This window comes from Gorilla gorilla, chromosome 16 (genome assembly GCF_029281585.2).
Source record: "Gorilla gorilla gorilla isolate KB3781 chromosome 16, NHGRI_mGorGor1-v2.1_pri, whole genome shotgun sequence".
NCBI lineage: Eukaryota > Metazoa > Chordata > Mammalia > Primates > Hominidae > Gorilla > Gorilla gorilla.
Genome location: NC_073240.2, coordinates 72735474 through 72755947, shown reverse-complemented (window position 1 = coordinate 72755947; position 20474 = coordinate 72735474). Strand labels below are relative to the sequence as shown.

The 20474-nt window shown below is 36.0% G+C and overlaps 1 protein-coding gene across 24 annotated transcripts in view; it reads left to right on the top strand.

Moving 5' to 3' along the window:
- The window catches only part of MYO9A (myosin IXA), a 307532-nt gene that overhangs the window by 213926 nt on the left and 73132 nt on the right, over nt 1-20474 (top strand). For 11 of the 24 annotated variants that reach the window (XM_055363670.2, XM_055363662.2, XM_055363661.2 and 8 more), the window contains 7 exons: nt 856-1005; nt 2189-2508; nt 3188-4759; nt 8461-8560; nt 9059-9274; nt 14135-14247; nt 18494-18636. In XM_055363670.2, the coding sequence (XP_055219645.2) occupies nt 856-1005; nt 2189-2508; nt 3188-4759; nt 8461-8560; nt 9059-9274; nt 14135-14247; nt 18494-18636 (2614 nt within the window). The remainder of the gene's footprint in view (nt 1-855; nt 1006-2188; nt 2509-3187; nt 4760-8460; nt 8561-9058; nt 9275-14134; nt 14248-18493; nt 18637-20474) is intronic. The other 13 variants (XM_055363671.2, XM_055363664.2, XM_055363665.2 and 10 more) reach the window with 2 other exon arrangements.

Here is a 20474-nt window from a genome sequence, read left to right as displayed (position 1 = left end):
ATTGTCTCCTGTGCATGCCTTTATTATTATTTTCAACTCTCTGTGTTACTCAGGTGGGATCTTTTGTCTCTGGCCCTTATTAGTTTACCATCTTCCTCTTTGGGTATATAATATCTACCTGCTCTCAAATGAGAGGTTTAATTCCTGTTTCTAAAGGGATAAGTCTCCTTCACCTTTGCAGCCTCCCAAACCCTAAACGTTAGTGGAATGAAGGAGTAAATAAAATAAACTTATTAATAACTTTGGACAGTGAGAAGCTTTTAATGCACGCTGGATTTCAAAAAGACTGTTACCATTGGTTTATTCATTATATGATTCAAGCTTCAAGATCTATGGTTTTCAACTTTTTTCCCCATCCCAACACGCTTGAAAAATATGACTTATTACCAGTAATACATTTACTCATAGCAGTGGTTTCCCCAATGGACTAATGTATCATAATCTCTGGCACTGGAATTTTGATATTCTTGCTCACCTTGTCATTTTTCCCTCCCTTCCTCCCTTCCTTACCTTCCTTTTTTTCTTTGTCTTTTTTTTTTGGAGACAGGTCTCTCTATTTTGCCGTAGAACTTGAACTCCTGGGCTTCAGCAAACTTCCTGTGTCAGCCTTCTCAGTAGTTAGGAGTATAGGCGTGTAGCACCACACCCAGCTCACCTTCCGTATTCTACTATCTCCATTTCAATTTGAGAATGACTACTTTGGATAAATCTGTAGGAATATTTATCAGTACTTCATTTACATGCCTGCCACTGTGTTTGTTCTTCTCTAAAAGCTTATCACAGAAAGGATGATTCATGAAATAAATTTCTCATTTCTTCTTAAGCTGCATTCCTCATCTTTCTTCCTTTTGGTAGGTCTTTCTAAAGGAGCAGGAACGACAGCACTTACAAGATCTGCTTCACCAAGAGGTGCTCCGCAGAATCATATTGTTGCAGCGATGGTTCAGGGTCTTGCTGTGTAGGCAGCATTTCCTCCATCTGAGACAAGCATCTGTTATTATCCAGGTGAGAAGCAAAGGATTCTTTGCATGAGATTGACTAGTTTATTTGGCCTTTGTTTAGTAACCAGAACCTTTTTACTGTAAAACATTTTCAGTAATAATGTAAACTTCAGAAATGAGAATATGTCGTACCCAATTTTGAAGTGCTCATAACACCCAACAGATTATCTGGCATATAATAGACTATTAGTAAATATTGATTCCATTGAATTTAAATTAAATTGAATTTGTAGTTATAATGTCTTGTGAGATCTGAGTAGGGGCTAAGGAGTTACCTAATATTTGTTGACATCGTTGTTTTTATTTAATAGTTTTTGGAGTGATGTTTGAGAGTTGTATATATGCCGTTGGTTGTAGACACTCATTTTGGATGATAGGTACCTTATTTTACATTTTATTTGTTTTATTAACTCCCTCATTGATTTATATCATTTCCATAAGATCTTTTCCATTTGTGCAAGAAAATCTTTAGTATCTTCATCTTTGGAATGTGTGTCAGGATTACCTTAAACCCATTAGTGTTATTTAGGAAAATTGTAACAAAAGAATATAATATGTTAAAGTTACTAATAATTTGAAGGACATGAAATCATCCAAAAATTTTAAATTAGGTTCTGTAATTAACTTCTTCAAGGTTATATTATTTAAAATAGCTGTTTTAGCCAAACATATCTGGAAGAGAAAACTTTTTTCTATTTATCTTTTTCAGGTACACTTTCTGCTTTTGTAGAAAACTAGTTTTTTAATTTTTATTTTTTTGAGACAGAGTCTCACTCTGTCACCCAGGCTGGAGTGCAGTGGTGCGAATTCTGCTCACTGCAAGCTCCAGCTCCCAGGTTCACGCCATTCTCCTGCCTCAGCCTCCTGAGTAGATGGGACTATAGGCGCCCACCACCACGCCCAGCTAATTTTTTTTGTATTTTTAGTAGAGACGGGGTTTCACCATGTTAGCCAGGATGGTCTCTATCTCCTGACCTCATGATCTGCCTGCCTTAGCCTCCAAAAGTGCTGGGATTACAGGCGTGAGCCACCGCACCTGGCCAGAAAACTTATTTTTAATCACCAAGAATTTAGCTGCATAGCCACTTAACCTGTAATTATGACATAAGAAATTTATTCTCTTTTTTTCTGTGAAAATGCAATGTAAGATATGACAACCAGTTTCTGTTATTTTGTCTTCCCCATAGAGATTCTGGAGGAATTACCTAAATCAGAAGCAAGTCAGAGATGCAGCTGTGCAGAAGGATGCTTTTGTTATGGCTAGTGCAGCTGCTCTTCTCCAAGCTTCCTGGCGTGCTCACTTAGAGAGGCAGCGGTACTTGGAGCTACGGGCTGCAGCCATCGTTATCCAGCAGAAATGGAGAGATTACTATAGGCGCAGGCACATGGCTGCCATTTGCATACAAGCAAGATGGAAAGCCTACAGGGAAAGTAAAAGGTACCAAGAACAAAGGAAAAAAATTATCCTTTTGCAATCAACATGTAGAGGATTCAGAGCAAGACAAAGGTAATCTCTGTTACTATAATAATTGCTTTTTTTCTTCTTCCCAAGTACTTTGTTTATACCTCTGCATTAACACTTGTCTAATTTGTATTAGAATTGGTTGTATACAATTTGTCTTTTCCACTACACTGTGATACCGATTTTAACCCACACTGTATTTGTCTATAATGGAAGTTAAATAAGGTTTTATTGAATTAAATTGGATTGAAAATCTACATGGTCTGTGATCATAACTGCTAAGAATTAACTTCTACATTAGGCTGAATCTTATAAAATTGGCAATATTCAACTGTTGTTACTTTCAGAAACTTTAATTTCACACTTAAATTAAAATTTCACTTTAATTTCACACTTAAAATTTCACTTTAATTTCACACTTAAAATTTCACTTTAATTTGAGGTTTACTTTAAAATAAAGGCATTATTAAAATGAGAGCTTTACTTCTGAATTAGTTTACATTTTGACTGAAATGCCTAGGTAGAAGTAATACACTTAATGAAATATCATCTGACTCATGGAAATAGGAAAATTATGAAATGTGCATTCAAGTTAGTTTAAGAAGTACTTAGGTGTTATAAAAAGATTTTACAACTCTGCATTTTTTCTTAATTCTCAGGAAATATGCTCTTTTCAGTGGTAACTAAGATATTTCTATAACCCATTTTGTCTGTTTTTATATAGATTTAAAGCTTTAAAAGAACAAAGGCTAAGAGAAACAAAACCAGAAGTTGGATTGGTGAATATTAAGGGATATGGATCTCTGGAAATTCAGGGTTCAGACCCTTCAGAATGGGAGGATTGTTCCTTTGACAACAGAATAAAAGCCATAGAGGAATGTAAATCTGTAATAGAGAGTAATCGAATTAGCTGTGAAAGTTCAGTGGACTGCTTGAAGGAGTCACCAAACAAACAGCAGGAGAGAGCCCAAAGCCAGAGTGGTGTGGACTTGCAGGAAGATGTGCTTGTAAGAGAGAGACCCAGATCCTTGGAGGATCTCCATCAGAAAAAAGTAGGCCGGGCTAAGAGAGAAAGTAGGAGAATGAGAGAACTAGAGCAAGCTATATTTAGCTTAGAATTGCTGAAAGTTCGTTCTCTTGGTGGTATTTCTCCTTCAGAGGATCACAGATGGTCTACAGAATTGGTGCCTGAAGGCCTTCAATCTCCACGGGGTACACCTGATAGTGAGAGCTCTCAAGGAAGCTTGGAACTTCTGAGCTATGAGGAAAGCCAAAAGAGCAAACTAGAGTCTGTCACTTCAGATGAAGGAGACTTGCAGTTTCCATCACCTAAGATATCCAGCAGTCCAAAATTTGATTCACGGGACAATGCCCTCAGTGCCTCAAATGAGACTAGCAATGCAGAGCATTTGAAGGATGGAACTATGAAGGAAAAGGTGGTCTGCAGTTCTGAGTCTATTACCTGTAAACCACAGCTGAAAGACTCCTTCATTTCAAATAGTCTACCTACTTTTTTTTATATCCCCCAACAAGACCCACTGAAAACAAATTCCCAACTAGACACAAGTATCCAAAGCAACAAACTATTGGAAAATGAAGACACAGCGGGGGAAGCTCTTACTTTGGTTATCAACAGGGAAACTAGAAGGTATCACTGCTCAGGAAAAGATCAGATTGTTCCTTCTTTGAATACAGAGTCTTCTAATCCTGTGCTTAAGAAGTTAGAAAAGCTAAACACTGAGAAGGAAGAAAGGCAAAAACAGTTGCAGCAACAGAATGAAAAAGAGATGATGGAACAGATTCGCCAGCAAACAGATATTTTAGAGAAGGAGCGCAAAGCCTTCAAGACAATTGAAAAGCCAAGAATTGGAGAGTGTTTGGTGGCACTATCTTCCTATCAGTCAAAGCAAAGAGTAGAGAGGCCATCCTCTGTCCTCAGCTTAAATACCTCAGATAAGGGAGAACTTAATGTACTGGGGTCCCTATCATTAAAAGATGCAGCTCTTGCCCAAAAAGACAGTTCCTTTGCTCACTTACCCCCAAAGGACCGACCTGTCACCGTGTTCTTTGAAAGAAAAGGAAGTCCATGCCAATCTAGTACTGTCAAGGAATTATCCAAGACAGACAGAATGGGCACCCAGCTGAATGTAGCCTGTAAACTCTCTAATAATCGCATTTCAAAAAGAGAACACTTTAGGCCAACTCAGTCTTACAGCCACAATTCTGATGACCTTTCCAGAGAGGGAAATGCTAGGCCCATTTTCTTCACTCCAAAGGACAATATGAGTATTCCCCTGTAAGTGAAATGTTTATTTATGTTTATGTATAAATGGGAAACTTCTTGGAGTATTTTTATTAAGGTGCCTTGTTCTGCTCCAACTATTTGTGTAAAGTGGCTGCTCAACTTGGCCATTTTCTCTTTGTAAAAATATTCCCTAATTGTTGACTCTACCATCACCTGAAGTTGGATGTAGTTATACCCTAGGAATCCTTGACTAATCATGAATAGCAGAGTAAATACTGGGTTCCTCCCCATTAAGTGAGAAGCATTTGTGAAGGGCAGTACAGTGCCTATAAACATAGTAGGCATTCACCGAATACTGGTTGCTTTACAGCTGTGAAGTTTAGTAGTTGAAGGTTGTTTGTTTCAGGCTTTAAAGAAGTTAATTTGTTTTGTTACAGCTGTTGGCCTATTTATGGTCATCATTACGTTCATTATACTTCTTTGTATGTGATAAACACATAACATAAAATTTCCCATCTTAACCATTTTTAAATAATATAGTACAGTAGTGTTAACTGTATATACATTGTTTTGCAAAAGATCTCTAGAACTTTTTCTTCTTGTAAAATAAAACTCTGTACCCATTGAACAACTCTGCTTTTCCTGTAGCCCCTGGCAACCATCATTCTACTTTCTGTTTCCAAGAGTTTACTTTTTATACCTCATATAAATAGAAATGAAATTCTTTTTTTTTTTTTTTTTTTAAGATGGCGTCTCACTCTGTCACCCAGGCTGGAGTGCAGTGGTGTGATCTCAGCTAACTGCAACCTCTGCCTCCTGGGCTCAAGCAGTTCTCCTGTCTCAGCCTCCCGAGTAGCTGGGACTACAGGTGCACGCCACCATGCCTGGCTAATTTTTGTATTTTTAGTAGAGATGGGGTTTCACCATATTTGTCAGGCTGGTCTCGAACTCCTGACCTCAGGTGATCCACCTGCCTCTGCCCCCCAAATTGCTGGGATTACAGGTGTGAGCCACCGCACCCAGCCGTAAGTAGAATTTCTTTATACTTTTTTAAACTAGAGGTAGTCATGAGAAAAGCATTTTTAAGTGGTACATAAAAACAAATTTAACAAAATTGAAGATACTTGTATTATCTTTTTATTTGGTAGATTCTTTTGGTTCTTATGGGAGAATGTCATCATTGAAATGAAAGGAGGGCTGTATCTTTGGGTTAAAAAAAATTTTACATTAACAATGAAAATAACCTTTTCTCTCCTTTTATATATAACCCAAACACTTAAATGTTCCACCCTTTAAAATTTCATATGGATTTTAGAGAAATCCTTTGTAAATGTGGGTAAGAGATGATCAATAATATATTTTTCCAAGAGTCTCTATAGTATTACAAAGTACAGTTGAGCTTAATGACAATTTTAAGTATTATTCCCACCCATTAACCTACAGATTTTCCAGAAGTTCAAAGGCTCTGTATAGCATATGCATCCATAAGAGAGTGTTAAAAACATATTCACTGTCATTCTAAGTTTAGTGATACATGGTATTCCATGCATATCTATAAGTGAGCTCTTTAATATTCTTTAATGTCTGTTAATTATGACATTTATGTGTGTGTATGTATTATAGGTGTATACACTTATAAAGTAGCTGTTGGATCCATGAATTTGTTTTGTAGAAAACAAATTGTGGATTCTAAAAAATATTAATCATCCTTGTGAAATATTTATCTTATTTTTCCAAGATATATAGTTGTAGGTGTATTTGAGTTGATTTCTTTTATTGCTTTATTAATGATCTACTTATCTTTAAAATTATTATATATTAGATTATATTAAACTCTACAGATAAAATTCATACTTTAAATCTCATCCTGTTGTATAAGTAATATTAGAAACTTTAACATTTTGTAGAATCATAAATGTTGGTGCTTCTGAATTATGTAATCCAGTTCCCACATATTACAGATAAGGTCACTGGGGCCCATAGAGGTGAAATGACTTATTCAAGATCATATATTTAGAGAAATGGCTGGGACTAGAACTTGCATTTCATCATTAAGGATTGGCATTGGGTTTTATAATTAGAAAGTAATACTAGGTTAGTGTCCCTTTTGTACTGTAGTGGTGATGAGTACACAGTAGTTTTTAACTGTTTAATGAGAAAGGACAAAAAAAATTCATGGTGAAGTCTAAAGAAAATGTTGTGAGTTAAAAGGTTAATTGCAGTGGTCAAGTATTATCAAGATCCTATTAATTGTTGTTTCTCTTTGGAGGATAAATGAAGGTCCAATAGGCTCAACTGTGGCAAGAGAGATTTTGATAGCCAGAAGAGAATCCTTTAGGACAAGCTAGGATTGCTAGGCTTACACACATTGTACATATATTGCTCAAAAAGGGAGATCTCTAAGAAGCCTATAGCTAGCAAAGATTGCATCTATTTGTGTTTGTTTCGGGCTTATTGCATAGAGGCAAAGGGCAAGATAATTTCTTATGGCTCCTAGACTTTCTTTTATAAAAATTAAATGAAAGATTTTGAATGGAAGAACAATTAATCTACCAACTAGTATCATAAGTTAGTGTCTAATTTTAGCTAGCACTATCCTTGGAAGTAAGATATGATTCTCAAGGAGCTTACAGTTCTGCTCAGGAGAGATTGTCAATATGTTGTTGATGAGACTCATGGTACTGAGTTAATATAGGTAATTGGGGACATGAAGGTTATATACACTTTTTCATCAGATTCTGGCATCTATTTCTGCCCAGAATTTAATGATAAAGCATTCTCATCATACAGTTTTTCAATCAAAATTACATTTTCATAAGCTAACACTGTAACACCTGTATTGTCTGGAGCATACTTTTAGTTTGATAACAATTTCTTACCCTGCCAGTGTTGATTTTAGGCTATTCAACATCAAGCTTTTTGTTTGTTTGTTTTTTGGTTTTTTTGAGACAGAGTTTCACTCTTGTCACCCAAGCTAGAGTGTGCAGTGGCACGATCTTGGCTCACTGCAACCTCTGCCTCCTGGGTTCAAGTGATTCTCCTACCTCAGCCTTCCAAGTACCTGGGACTACAGCCACCTGCTACCACACCCAGCTAATTTTTATATTTTTGGTAGAGACGGAGTTTTGCCATGTTGACCAGGCTGGTCTCAAACTCCTGACCTCAGGTGATCCGCCTGCCTCGGCCTCCCAAACTGCTGGGTTTACAGGCATGAGCCACCACACCCGGCCTCAACGTCAAGTTTTAAAACTCAAAGACAGTGGATGAAAGCTACAAAGAGAGATTTCAGAAGGAGTTTTCTAACCAATAGGAACCATCTCAGTATAAAATATAATGAGATCCTCATCACTGGATGGCTATTTTTCAGGTATTTTATAATGATTAGATGGAAAGGCCCCTTGTAAGACTAGTATTCTAAAGATTCAGGGGTTTGGTATTTTCCTTTCCCCATCATCAGATCTATTTTATTTCTTGAGTTTATTTTGCAGCTACTATTCTTAAACATATGTCATATTCATAGTGGAATATACCCACTGATCATCAGTGGGTATTACTGATCATCAGTAATTCAGTCTTATGGGTAGGTTCAGGATTATTATTACTAATTAGCTAAGCAGAAAAAATATGACTTAATTGTCTTGGGAATTGACTAAGATCTGAAAATATTTATGGAATTTGCTGGAAGTCTTTAACCTGGCTGCCATGGGATATCTGCTAAGAACTGAAATGTAATTTCATTGTTTTATTTAAAGTGTCAGCAAAGAAGCCTTAAACAGTAGAAATCCTCAACTCCATAAAGAAGATGAACCAGCATGGAAACCTGTGAAGTTAGCTGGGCCAGGCCAAAGAGAGGTAAGTTTTGAGTTCTTGTTTATCTATCTTCTATACAAAAGAGATGTACATTATTTTGGAAATTATTATTCTTGTAGGTAGAGCACCTCATCTACCCATTTACTCCCAAGTGTTTTTAGAGAAAGAAGCCATGAGCGGAGATTGTTATAATTATGAAGGTGTACTCCAGGCAGGGAATGGTGCCTAAAAACCCAGTTGCTAAGAAAAAGAAGGCAATTTGTGCAAGAGACTTTGTTGACTTATTATGGCAGTGAAAGATGACTTCTTTGGCTATGTAGAACAGTGTAGATTTAGCTTCCATTCTAGTCCTTCATACAGAGTAATGTATACAGATTCCTTTTGGTCATCCCTGTCACTTCTGCTAGTGGAAAGGGCATGGTTGGGTGGAGGGATATTTCAAGAAATTCATGAGCCCTCTGATGTCTTTCATTGGCATCATCTCAAAAAGAACAAAAACCCCAAACATTGTTGTGTTATTTGTTTTATCATTTGGTCAAGCAGGTTGCCAGACCGGCCCATAAAAAGAAAGCTCGAATGGCGCGGACGCGCTCCGATTTCTTGACTAGAGGTACTTTTGCCGATGGGGAGGGGGATACAGAGGAAGATGATTACGATGACATTATTGAGCCCCTTCTCTCCCTTGACCAAGCTTCTCACTGTGAGCTAGGGCCTGCACCCACCCTGGGTCAGGCCTCTCACAGTGACTCCGAAATGGTAATTTTACAGCAATATAAGAAAAATAGCAAGCAAATCTGATGGAAATAGTCTTTGCTAATCTAAAGCTAACCTTCACAGCTTCTTCCCATGTAATGGTTTGTGCATGGGAAACCTCAGTGAACACAGCAACTAAGCTAAACCTTAATTTAATAGAACTTAAATAAAGGGCACTTTAAAAAGCCATAAATTAAGCAAAATTAAGATTATTTGACTTGGCACTAATGTAGAAATTTTCAATGTTGTATCCTAAAAGGTCTAGAGCAGTGGTCCTTACATTTTTTCTGTAAAGGGCCAGATAACAAATATTTTAGACTTTGTGGGTCATATAGTCTCTATTGCAACTACCTAACTTAACTGCTTAACTCAGCCACTGTAGTGTGAAAGCAGCCATAGACACTAAGTAAACAAATGGGCATGACTGTCTTGTAATAAAACTGCAAAAACAGACAGTGGATTGTATTTGACCTGTTGGCCATAGTTTACTGATCCGTGGTTTAGTTTACTGATCCTTGGTCTAAAATAATCCAGTAGCTTTTAGCTACAATGCACTTTTACATTTTTTGCCTGTAGACTTTCTTCCTCCACCTCGCTTTCCACTAATAAGAAATAAACGTGAATTTTAAAACATATAGTGAGCAAAAAGTGTCTTCCTGGACCAACCCAGCCAAATAGAAGGCTATATGTAATGTGAATTTGTATTAATCACACAATATAACATTGGTGTTGTGTTTGAATAAAGCTGCACCATTTTAAGCTAAAAATATAACTATATCATCTTCTCAGCCCAAATCAGGTGTATATGTGGTTTGACAAGTATTAGTATATTGATGGGTATATTAATGCAAAGAGTTTCATTTTGGAATTGTCCTAGAAATATATAAGATAAGGACCGTATGTCTAATATGAACCAGAACATCACTGATGAAGTAGAGTGAAATAACATTTTATTTCCATACATATCTGTAACTGAGCTCTCTAATATTCTTTAGTGTCTGTCAATTATCAGAGAAAAATTTTAGAATGGTCTTTATTTGACTCATTAAATATTCTATCTTTGAACTGTTTTAAGCTGTTTGAATTGTCAAAGATCTAATTAATTGAAATTTCTCCTGTTGTCCAGAATACTCTCGTTGTCTTTATCTTTTGTTGGAGGTAGACCCAGTTTTTAAGTGACAAAAGTGATGTTTTTTGAAGGCAAAAACAACAACAGCAAAAAGAGAAAAATGCAAAACAAGTCCCCTGATTAGATAAATGAGTCATTAACCTGAGCTGAACTGTAGGATTATAGAAATTGGAAACATTCTGTGTATCTGATAATATGTATAATTAGAGCCAAAATCTTCAGTGTAGAATAAAATAATAGCATTTTGGAGGTGCCCTGTATTTGAGTTATAAATAAGGAAATATACTGTGTTATCTGATTAACAGTTAAATACGAAATTGTGTAATGGAACAAACTAATTTTAATGAAAAGTCCTGCTTTGTCTGGTATACGTAGATTTATTGTTTGCAGAAAAACTTTGGCATTATGACTGCTGTTTTGTTCCTGAGAGTTTCCTTTGTAACAACCCTTAGTCCTTTTGATGATAGACTTCTTTTACACTGGGAACTTTTACTGAGATGAACCAGGAAGTTGGGCTTTCTGCTTGGAGCTTTCAGCTCCTTTCAGTGTTCTAGCCTCTGTTCACCTGCTTGACGGTCACTGCATGCCAGTAGTTGTAGAGCACTTCCCTGCACAGTGTATTAGTCACGTCGCCAGCTTTCTCATTTCCTTCTCTTTCACCACGAGCTATTTTAGGAACAGGTGGTGGTGCTTGTTTCTGGTGGACACTGCATGAAGAAGCTTTGCTTTGTAGAATATGTGGATAGATACTTACCAGGGTTGGGGATGGGGTGGGTAGGAACAATTTTTAAATGTGTTTCTCTTTTTATTTATCTTGAGAATATTCCATGTTCTAACATTATCTGATATTGTGAAGATGAAGATGTATTGTGTCTGAATAAAATCTACTACAATCTCACAATATTTTCTGGATTTTAAATGTATTTGATTTTCTAGGTACATGGAGTTTTAAAAGCTGGATTTTTTTTTTTCTGGACAAACTGATTTTATTACTCTGAAGTGTGTCATTAAATCTTGGAAGAAATTGCTGTATGACCTTTCTAATTGTGAAGTAACTCAATCTAATGGGATAAAGACATTCACAAATGAATTGAAGGAGATTTGAGTTTTTAAATTATTAATCAGTTGTTACCTGCTGTGGGAGGGGAAACAAGTGTAGTAGTTTCCCTCCTTAGTGACTTTGGTGTTTTTTAACCTCCTACTTCAAATGCTGCCGTTTGAATAACTGTTTAGTCTCTATGTGCTGCTCTCACTCCATTTTTATACACACCACATTGGCATTTACTCAAGAAGAATGGCGTTTTCTGCTAAGCAGCTGTTTTTAAGATAGTTTTTTTTTAGTTTCTGTCTTCTGAATGGTAAGCGGGTTAGTAAAATCATTTCTATTCCTTATTTATAGGATTAGTATAGGAAACATTATACTTTTCTCTGTACAGTTTTCTTTTATCATCCCCCAGATTTAAAGCAGTCATCTCTATGGATATGACTTCTGAATGGCTCTCCAGAATTTCAATCTTCATGACTTCTAGCATCGTAACACTAAATTTCTCATTATTCCCCCCAAACTGCTGTCACTTCTTATATTCCTATTTCTGCTATTCTCTGAGATACTCTCTGATCCTTGTCTGTGTTGAATTTTCTTTCTCTCTGATGTCTACTCCATAGACTGCCAGAAAAACCTGTTGATCAAACAAAGCTGTTTATTAGCTTATTACAGTAAGAGAAAACCCACTTTGACTGTGTCTTAGTAATATCTCACAAGGGAGAAGTCAGGAGAGGATATTCATAAAGTTTTAGGACCTGGGCTAGGTGATTTTGAGGTTGGTGTTGCGTGGTAGAAAACTGGTTGTTATTGAACAAAGTTCACTACTTAAGAGTTTTGGATTGGCAGCCTTAAGACAGCAGCCACACTGTTGACTATACACTTAGTATTTATATGTGTATTTTATTTCTCTAAAAAAAGTCAGGACCAGTTTGTAGCATTGCAGCTATCTGTTCTTTGAAGATTTGGGAGAATTTTTCTATGAAACCACCTGGGATTGGTACTTTTTTGTGGTGTAGTTCCTGGATAAGTTTTTCTTTTTTTCTTCTAGGGAAATCAGTCTTTTTTAAACCTTTTATCTAACAGGGTCAATTTTGGTAAACCTTTTTTTATTATAAAATTATCAATTTCATCTAACTTTTCAATTTATTTGCACAGAGGTCTGGAAAGTAAGATCTGGGCACAGAGCCATGTGCCTGTAGTCCCAGCTACTCAGAAGGCTGAGGCAGGAGGATAACTGGGGCCCAGGAGTGCAAGGCTGCAGTGAGCTGTGATTGTACCACTGCACTCCAGCCTGAGCAACAGAGCAAGACCATGTCTCTTAAAAAAAAAAAAAAAAAAAGGTTTGTTAGACCCAAACAGTACTCAGTCTAGGGCTAATTATTCTTGACTATTGAGGTGAGATCCTCTCTATACTTTGCCCAGTGCCCTGTGAATCATAAAGTTATATGCTCTGGCTCTTGGGCATAGACACTATTACTGACCTTTTGTGAGTGATGGGCTCAATTACCTTTAATCCTTTCAAGTGATCTTTTTCTTGGTCTTGGGTTGTTTTCTCATACAAAGTGTTAATTAGTACTCAAGCTGAACATTCAATGTGGACCTTCTGTAGATCTCTAGAGTTCTATCTTTGTGCTTCTCACTCCTCTCCAGTACTCTGTCTTTTGGTCTCTAGTCACTGTGCTCACCTTGGACTTTCAGCTTCATGTGTTCCACTTAGAGTCTGTCAAGTTTCACCTGGGTTCCTCCTCTCTGCATCACAGCCTGGAAACTCTCAAGGCAGTAAGATGGGACAAGTGTAGAACATACTTCCTTTTTTTCCCATCTCTCAGGGATATCTGTCCATTGTTTTAAACATTGCGGTTTCATATTATTTTGTCTGGGTTTTTTGTTGGTTTCAGGTAAGAGGGTAGACCAGATCCCTATTACTTCATCTTTGCCAATTTAAGGTATTTCCTCTTTCTGTTAATAAGGCCATAGTGAGGCAGACCAAAAGGCTAAAGAAAGAATATTATAACTACAGAAAAATGAAATATTAGGAAATGACTTGAATAGATAACAAGAAATTCTCTCCTCAGAACAGGATTGTCTTTAGAGGGACACATTTTAAACAAATGGAACAAGAACTGCCAATTAAAAATCAGGTCACAGTTTGATAGCCTTATAAATTGTTTATAATTTAGACCATTAATAATGGTAATGAGCCTTTATTCTGTCATCTTTTTGCTCTTTAAAAATCATTGCATATTCCATCTCTTTTAAATTATTGATTAGATGTATGAAGAACTTATAATAGCAAGTTAAGCCATAAAAGTAATAACCACCTTTTGGGATAAATAAAAGGAGATTTGAAAAACAATACTTAGCGTTCTAGATTTATTAGATCCTGCATCTTTTGTCTCTATCTTTAAACGGTTTTCACTTTCTTGCCTTTCCACTTGAGATTCTTTTTTAAGTTGTCAGAAAATATGAACTGGTAGATCCTGTTTATTTTCATTGACCAAGTCATCTTTATTTCAGATTACTTTATATAGAGATTTCAGTAGGCTCTATTATTTCAATGAATCTCTGAATAGTATCAATGTTTTGTGTGTTTTTAAATAGCTCAAGTAATTCTGTAACCTGAATTTTAATTACAGTGCTATCATATATTTACTTGGCATTAAATCTTTCACATATGTAATTATTACAGACATCACAGCGATTTTCGTCAGTTGATGAACAAGCAAAACTTCATAAGACTATGTCTCAAGGAGAGATTACCAAGTTGGCAGTGAGACAGAAGGCTTCAGATTCAGATATAAGGTATAAAGTATACACGGAGTTAACAGGGGTAATATAATTTTATTTGATAACTGACTATAGTTAAGTACTGAGCTTTTTTAAAAAACCGTAATTGATAGGCCACTTTTGAAATTAAACTTATTTACCAATTTTTCAAGAAATGGTAAGTACCTACTGTTTATAGGGACATAGTAGTTATGTATTGAAGAGAAGAAAAGAAAAATTTCCCTCACCCCTCATAAGTTCATAGTTGGGACAGAATCCTGTAACAAAAGACAGATTAACAAGAGAAAAATAAGCAAGTTAGTGCATACAGTGCATGCACATCATGCAGAGGAAAGGTAACTCAAAACAGTGGTTTAGGAATCTGGCTTATACATTGTCTTCAACAATGAACAATTAATTTTAGAGAAGTGACAAGACAAAGATAAGCAGTTTGAGGCTTCCAAAGGTAACAAAACTGGGAAGGTAAATGTATGGGGAAACTAATGGAGTAAAGTTGGTAGATTCCTCTGATGTCATTTCTAGCTGATAAAGGTCTACACTGTCTCCAGTGATTTTCTGTCCTTGTTGGTAGAGAGGGAAGAAAGAACACCTTTCAAATTTATATCCTGCTTTTAGGCGAACAGGGGAGGGTAGAGAGCTTTTCTGCATCTACTTCTTAATTGCCTTTAGCTTAAAAATATTTATCTCAAAGAGGAATATTTTGGGGTGGCACATACTGGTTCCCTTCAGTATAATGGGCTTTATCTCCCTCTATACTTAGCAGTATGATTTGGGGAAGGTCTCCAAATTGTTACATGACTTATGGTATTTTGTTGTAAAAGAGAATGAGACTAAATAAGATTGAAAATAGGTGCCAGCTTTGGACTTGGATTCTGTTCTGAGGTAAGCATTTTAGAAATGGAACTGAAAAGGCCTTTCAGGAGATAATTCTGTTCTCTTTAAGAGAGCTTATGGAATTTTTATTTTTCAAATAAATATCTTTGTCCCTCATTATGTTGTATAAGCATTTGGGCCTCGCCGAAAACTTACAAGATTATGTTGAAATTTTTCTGGTTCATAACCATATTAAAGACCACTTTTTCACTGACTGTAGAGGTATAATCTAAGGTAACCCAAATCCAGAGCAGATAATACTAGAAACCAAATATTGAGAAATAAGATGTGACACAGTAGAAGAACATACATCTGGAAATAATAGATTATATATATTTAGTTTCCACGTCCTCCCCCACAATTGCTAAAATGACAAAATCTACAAAGGACTTTTCTCCCCCTCAAAAAAACTTAGAAGTGAAAACAACTGCAATAAAACTGTGGAATCCAAAAAGTAAATGGACTTTAAATTTTAAATATGTTAATACATACTAGAAAGCCAAATCCTAATCCAGCTAAGTAAAGCTGAGAAAGATACATCTAGCTGGCTGACCTTCCCCAGTTATAGCAGAACAAGAAATTTATTATCTGGAAAGTATAAAACAGAGTATCTCTGGACCTGGAGTTTACTAGATACAATTGAGGGCTGGGGCACGTATTTGGAACATAGGGATTTAATGACTGTTTATATACAGAATGTTAAGATTTGCCAGCCTTCTTCATTTCCCATACCCTCTAAGCAAATGGTTCTAAGCAAATGGTTCAAAGAGTTTTGGGGACTTCTGTCTAGCCCTTAGGGAAAAACCTGAATATATTACTATCAGGAGCTCTCCCTGCAAAGTCAACCAACCAGATAACCCTGTAAGGAAGACCATACTTTAGCAGGCCCACCAAGGCACACTAGAGCTTCCAAGCAGCCTCTCTCTTTTTTTTTTTTTTTTACCCTACTTTAAATAATAATCACATACCACTGATCACTGTATATTTGAGGAAATACCTTATATTGAAGAAACCAAAATTAACAGATAAAATACAACTTGGAAGAAATAAACTCTACAGGGACTAGAACACTTCAAGATAGACAAATGTAACTATCAACAGACCTTTTGCATAACAAATACAATTGTATTCATGAAACCAAATGGTGCATGAAAGAGAAACATTCATAATAAAAAGAGCTTTTGAAAATTAAAAATATGATAAAGGAGCAACTCAAGAATCAAAAGGAAATTTGAGGACATATCTCAGAATGTTGAGCAAAAAATGAAGAAATGGAAGAGATGGGAATATTAGAGGCTCCATTCAGGAGATCCAATGACCCAATGGTAGGAACTTTGGAAAGACAGAACCAAGAAAACGGAGGATAAATTATTTAAAAAGTAATTCAGCCAAATTTTACAGAACTGAAGGACACGATTTTCCAGATTCGAAGACGCCACTGAGTGCCCAACATAGTGGATGAAAATAGACCCATACCAAAAGACATGTTGTTATGAAACAAAAGAGACAAAAGGAATCTGTTATAATGATGAAAGTAGCTTTTCAAATGACAACTGCACAGCAGGCAATGAGGGAAACCACTCCAAATTGGAGCAAGTTAGAAGGCTCTGGGAGAGATTTTTTTCAATAAGATGAAACTGATAAAGTACCTAATATATTTGAATGTATTGAGAGTTGATACAAATGGGGAAACACATGGAGGTGAATTGTATATAGAAAAGTGAGCAAATGAAAAATCAAACAGTTTTCATGAGCAGATTTTAAAAATCCTCTAGAATAAAGTAGATTATTTAGGGAATTACATCCCTCAACTGTGAATATTATTTACATAATAAAAATAAATACTGAATATCATTAAAAGTAAATACTGAATATTGATCTAACTAAAATTACAGTATAATTCTTTTGGGGGCACATGTTTATGGTTAGGACTGGAATGGTGGAACATGCCTGATCATTATCTGTGGCCATGAGTATGATAGTTACAGAAGCACACTAAATATCAGAAGAATTAGTTAAAGCAATTCAAAAGTGTTGCCTCTAGGGAGCAGAAAATGGGGTGAGCATGGCAGAGAGATACTGTTGTTTTTAGTTAGTCTTGTAGAACAATTTCTCTTTTTAATGTATAAATATATGAGTTTAGTAATAAGCTTTTTTAAAAAAAAAAAAAAAGGAAGAAAGAAAGAGCTCATGGGCTTCAAAACCAGATAGACTTGATTTTAACTTCCATCTCCATCAGGCCTGTAAGCCTTAGTTTGCTCATGTGTAAAGTAAGGATAATACTGTTTATCACAGTAGTTGTGAAATTAGGAATATCATATATAAGGCATAGTACCTGTCACCTAGTACATACTCAAAATTTTTTAATTGAATGATTGAACAGACAAATGAACAGATAAATTAATTTACAAATAAACCTCCAACTATGAGGTTAGAATACATAATATATGGTCAGTAACTACATGCCATTGTTATCGCAAGGTACTTTGATGTATATGATGAAAGCGTGTACAAGCACTAAGAAGAGGCAATACAATATAATAGATGTGGTTCTGAATTTTTCACTCACTGTGAAACTTTGGGAAAGTTACCTAATATATAAGTCTCCAGTTTTTCACCTGTAACATATTTATAGTAGTTTGTTAAAAGCAAAGTTGTTACTATCACCTGTTCTTTAAGAAAAAAGAAAAAAGCAAAGTTGATATTGTAATTAAATTTTGTAAGCACTGTGCCTGGAGAAAGATACAAGTTCAAATAAGTGGCTGTTAATAATACTAATAACTCATGAATGTAAATAGTGACATTAAAGCTTTTATTATGTAATGGTGAGTGGAAAGATTTAAAATGCTATGTGCATCATGATAACAGTGATGTAAAACTTGCCATACTTATGGATAAAGACTGGAAGGAAATGACAAAAAAAGGTAAACTAATGTTTTTTAGAGTGGTAGGATTATTCGTGATTTCTTTAAAAAGTATTTTCTTTGTTGTTAAATTGTGTATATACTAAATCCAAGCTGGATGGGGGACAAGAATGAAAATAAACCAGTTTGGGAGTTAGAAAACTTGAGTTAGAATTCTAGCTCCACTTCTTTGTGGCTGTTTCATCTTAGAAAAAATATTTAACTTCTCTGGGTTTTGTTATTTCTGTATTCAAGATGTTTCCTCATCTGAATATAGAAATAACAAAACCCAGAGAAGTTAAATAATTTTTCGCCTTTCAGTTTCAGGTGAAGTTTAAATGCAAAAGTAAAGATAAATACACTTAATTTAAATGTGAAGCTTAAATGAGCTAATATACATAGATTTGTAAAGCTTAAAATGATATATACAAATATTATCACTGAGATACTCTAATTTCCATTTTTACCTTTATTTCTTTGAACAGACCTCAGAGAGCTAAGATGAGATTCTGGGCCAAAGGGAAACAAGGGGAGAAGAAGACTACCAGAGTGAAACCTACTACCCAGTCAGAGGTTTCGCCATTCTTTGCAGGCACAGATGTGATTCCAGCTCATCAGTTTCCAGATGGTAAAAGTGACCAAAGGGTGGAACTTGTGTTCATAATTTCTTTTCACTCTTTCTGAAAGTTTGCTATTCCTGTAGTATTCATAATGTCAATCCTGTTGGCTGGATGTTCTAATGAGATAGGACCAGCATTGTTAAATCCTTCCTTAACTAAAAAATAAAGTTACATTTTTCCTACAATAGAAGTTCCCAAAAAATGCATCACAAAACAATGAAGCAGCAACCACCTCAAAAATGACTATGTATCATAGGTTAGCCTTAATTTTCTAAACTATAAAAATGTAGCCATTATTCATTCATTTAACAAATATGTATTACTGGTTATAACTAATAGCAGCTAATATTTGAGTGCTTACTACATGCAAGGCACTGTGGTAAGCATGTTATGGTTATTAAGTCAGTTGCTCCTCACAACAGTTTTTTGAGAGTTAGTATGATTATTATTCCCAATTTATGGATGAGAAAACTCAGGCACAGAGAATTTTTTTTATTAGGCCAGGCACGATGGTTCACACCTGTAATCCCAGCGCTTTGGGAGGCTGAGGTGGGCAGATCACATGAGTCCAGGAGTTCAACACCAGCCTGGGCACATAGTGAAACCCCATCTCTACAAAAAATATAAAAATTAGCCAGGCGTGGAGGCATGTGCCTGTAGTCCCAGCTACTTGGGAGGCTGAGGTAGGAGAATCGCTTGAGTCTGGGAAGTTGAGGCTGCAGTGAGCTGTGTTCACACCACTGCACTTCAGCCTGGGGGAAAGAGTGAGACCCTGTCTCAAATAAATAAATAAAAAAGAAAAGTTATTTATTTATGCACATATAGTAACTGGAAGAGCTAAGAGTTGAATCTAGGCAGTCCTGCTCCAGAGTCCACAGTCTTAACCACTGTGTTGTATATTAAGTACTTGCTATATTTCAGTACCTAGCAGATGCCTGGCACTTTATAATAGCTATTATTTTTCAATTTTAGAGACAAGGTTTCACTATGTTGCTTAGGCCGGAGTGGTGTGATCATAGCTCACTGTAACCTCTAACTTCTGGGCTCAACCTATCCTCCCACCTCAGCCTCCCAAAGTGTTGGGATTACAGCCATGAGCCACCATGCCCAGTCCCATAGCTCTTATTTTAACTTTCTGGGCGTGCAGCATAACACATTTGAGAAGTACTCAACAGTTAGTTCATCGTTCAGAAAACTGACCTCTCTAAATGGGAAAATTACTTACTCTCCAAGTTAACCTAATGTTAGAAGATTACCACTTCTCAAGCCCTTTTCTCAGGTATGCCTGAGAGTTTTTAGCTACTACGTAAAGATACCAACTTCTTCAACAGGGATATGCATCCAAGGTGGATATATGGTAATGTGGGTGAAATACCAGCATTGACTAAAATAGAAAGAGGTCCTCGGAAGAAAGCTTAAGGCAGGATAGAACAGACCCAGTTACAATAAGAAACCAACATCTTCTCATATCTAGGATAAAATAGAGAAACAAGGAGGAAAGATCATCGAGCTTCCCAGAGGGGTGAATGGGCTTGAGCTCTCTATGCCAGAGGAAAGAATGGTGGAAAGGTAGTTAGACCCCTGTTTTTGTATCTTATGGCTTTGCTTCTATCAGTTGAGAAATGGATGTGAATAAAACCAATAACAAGTTAAATGAATACTACAGGTTTAGGAAACTGGGAATTCCCTACTATTGAGTGACTAAGGTTATCAGTTTCTTATATCTTGTCTGGTTGACAGTCATCCTTCTAAGTTTTTTATTTCCCACAATTATATTCTTTGCTGCTAATTCTTGAGAAAGAAGTATAAACTCTAATTGAAAATTCATATTATAAGCAGACTTTGT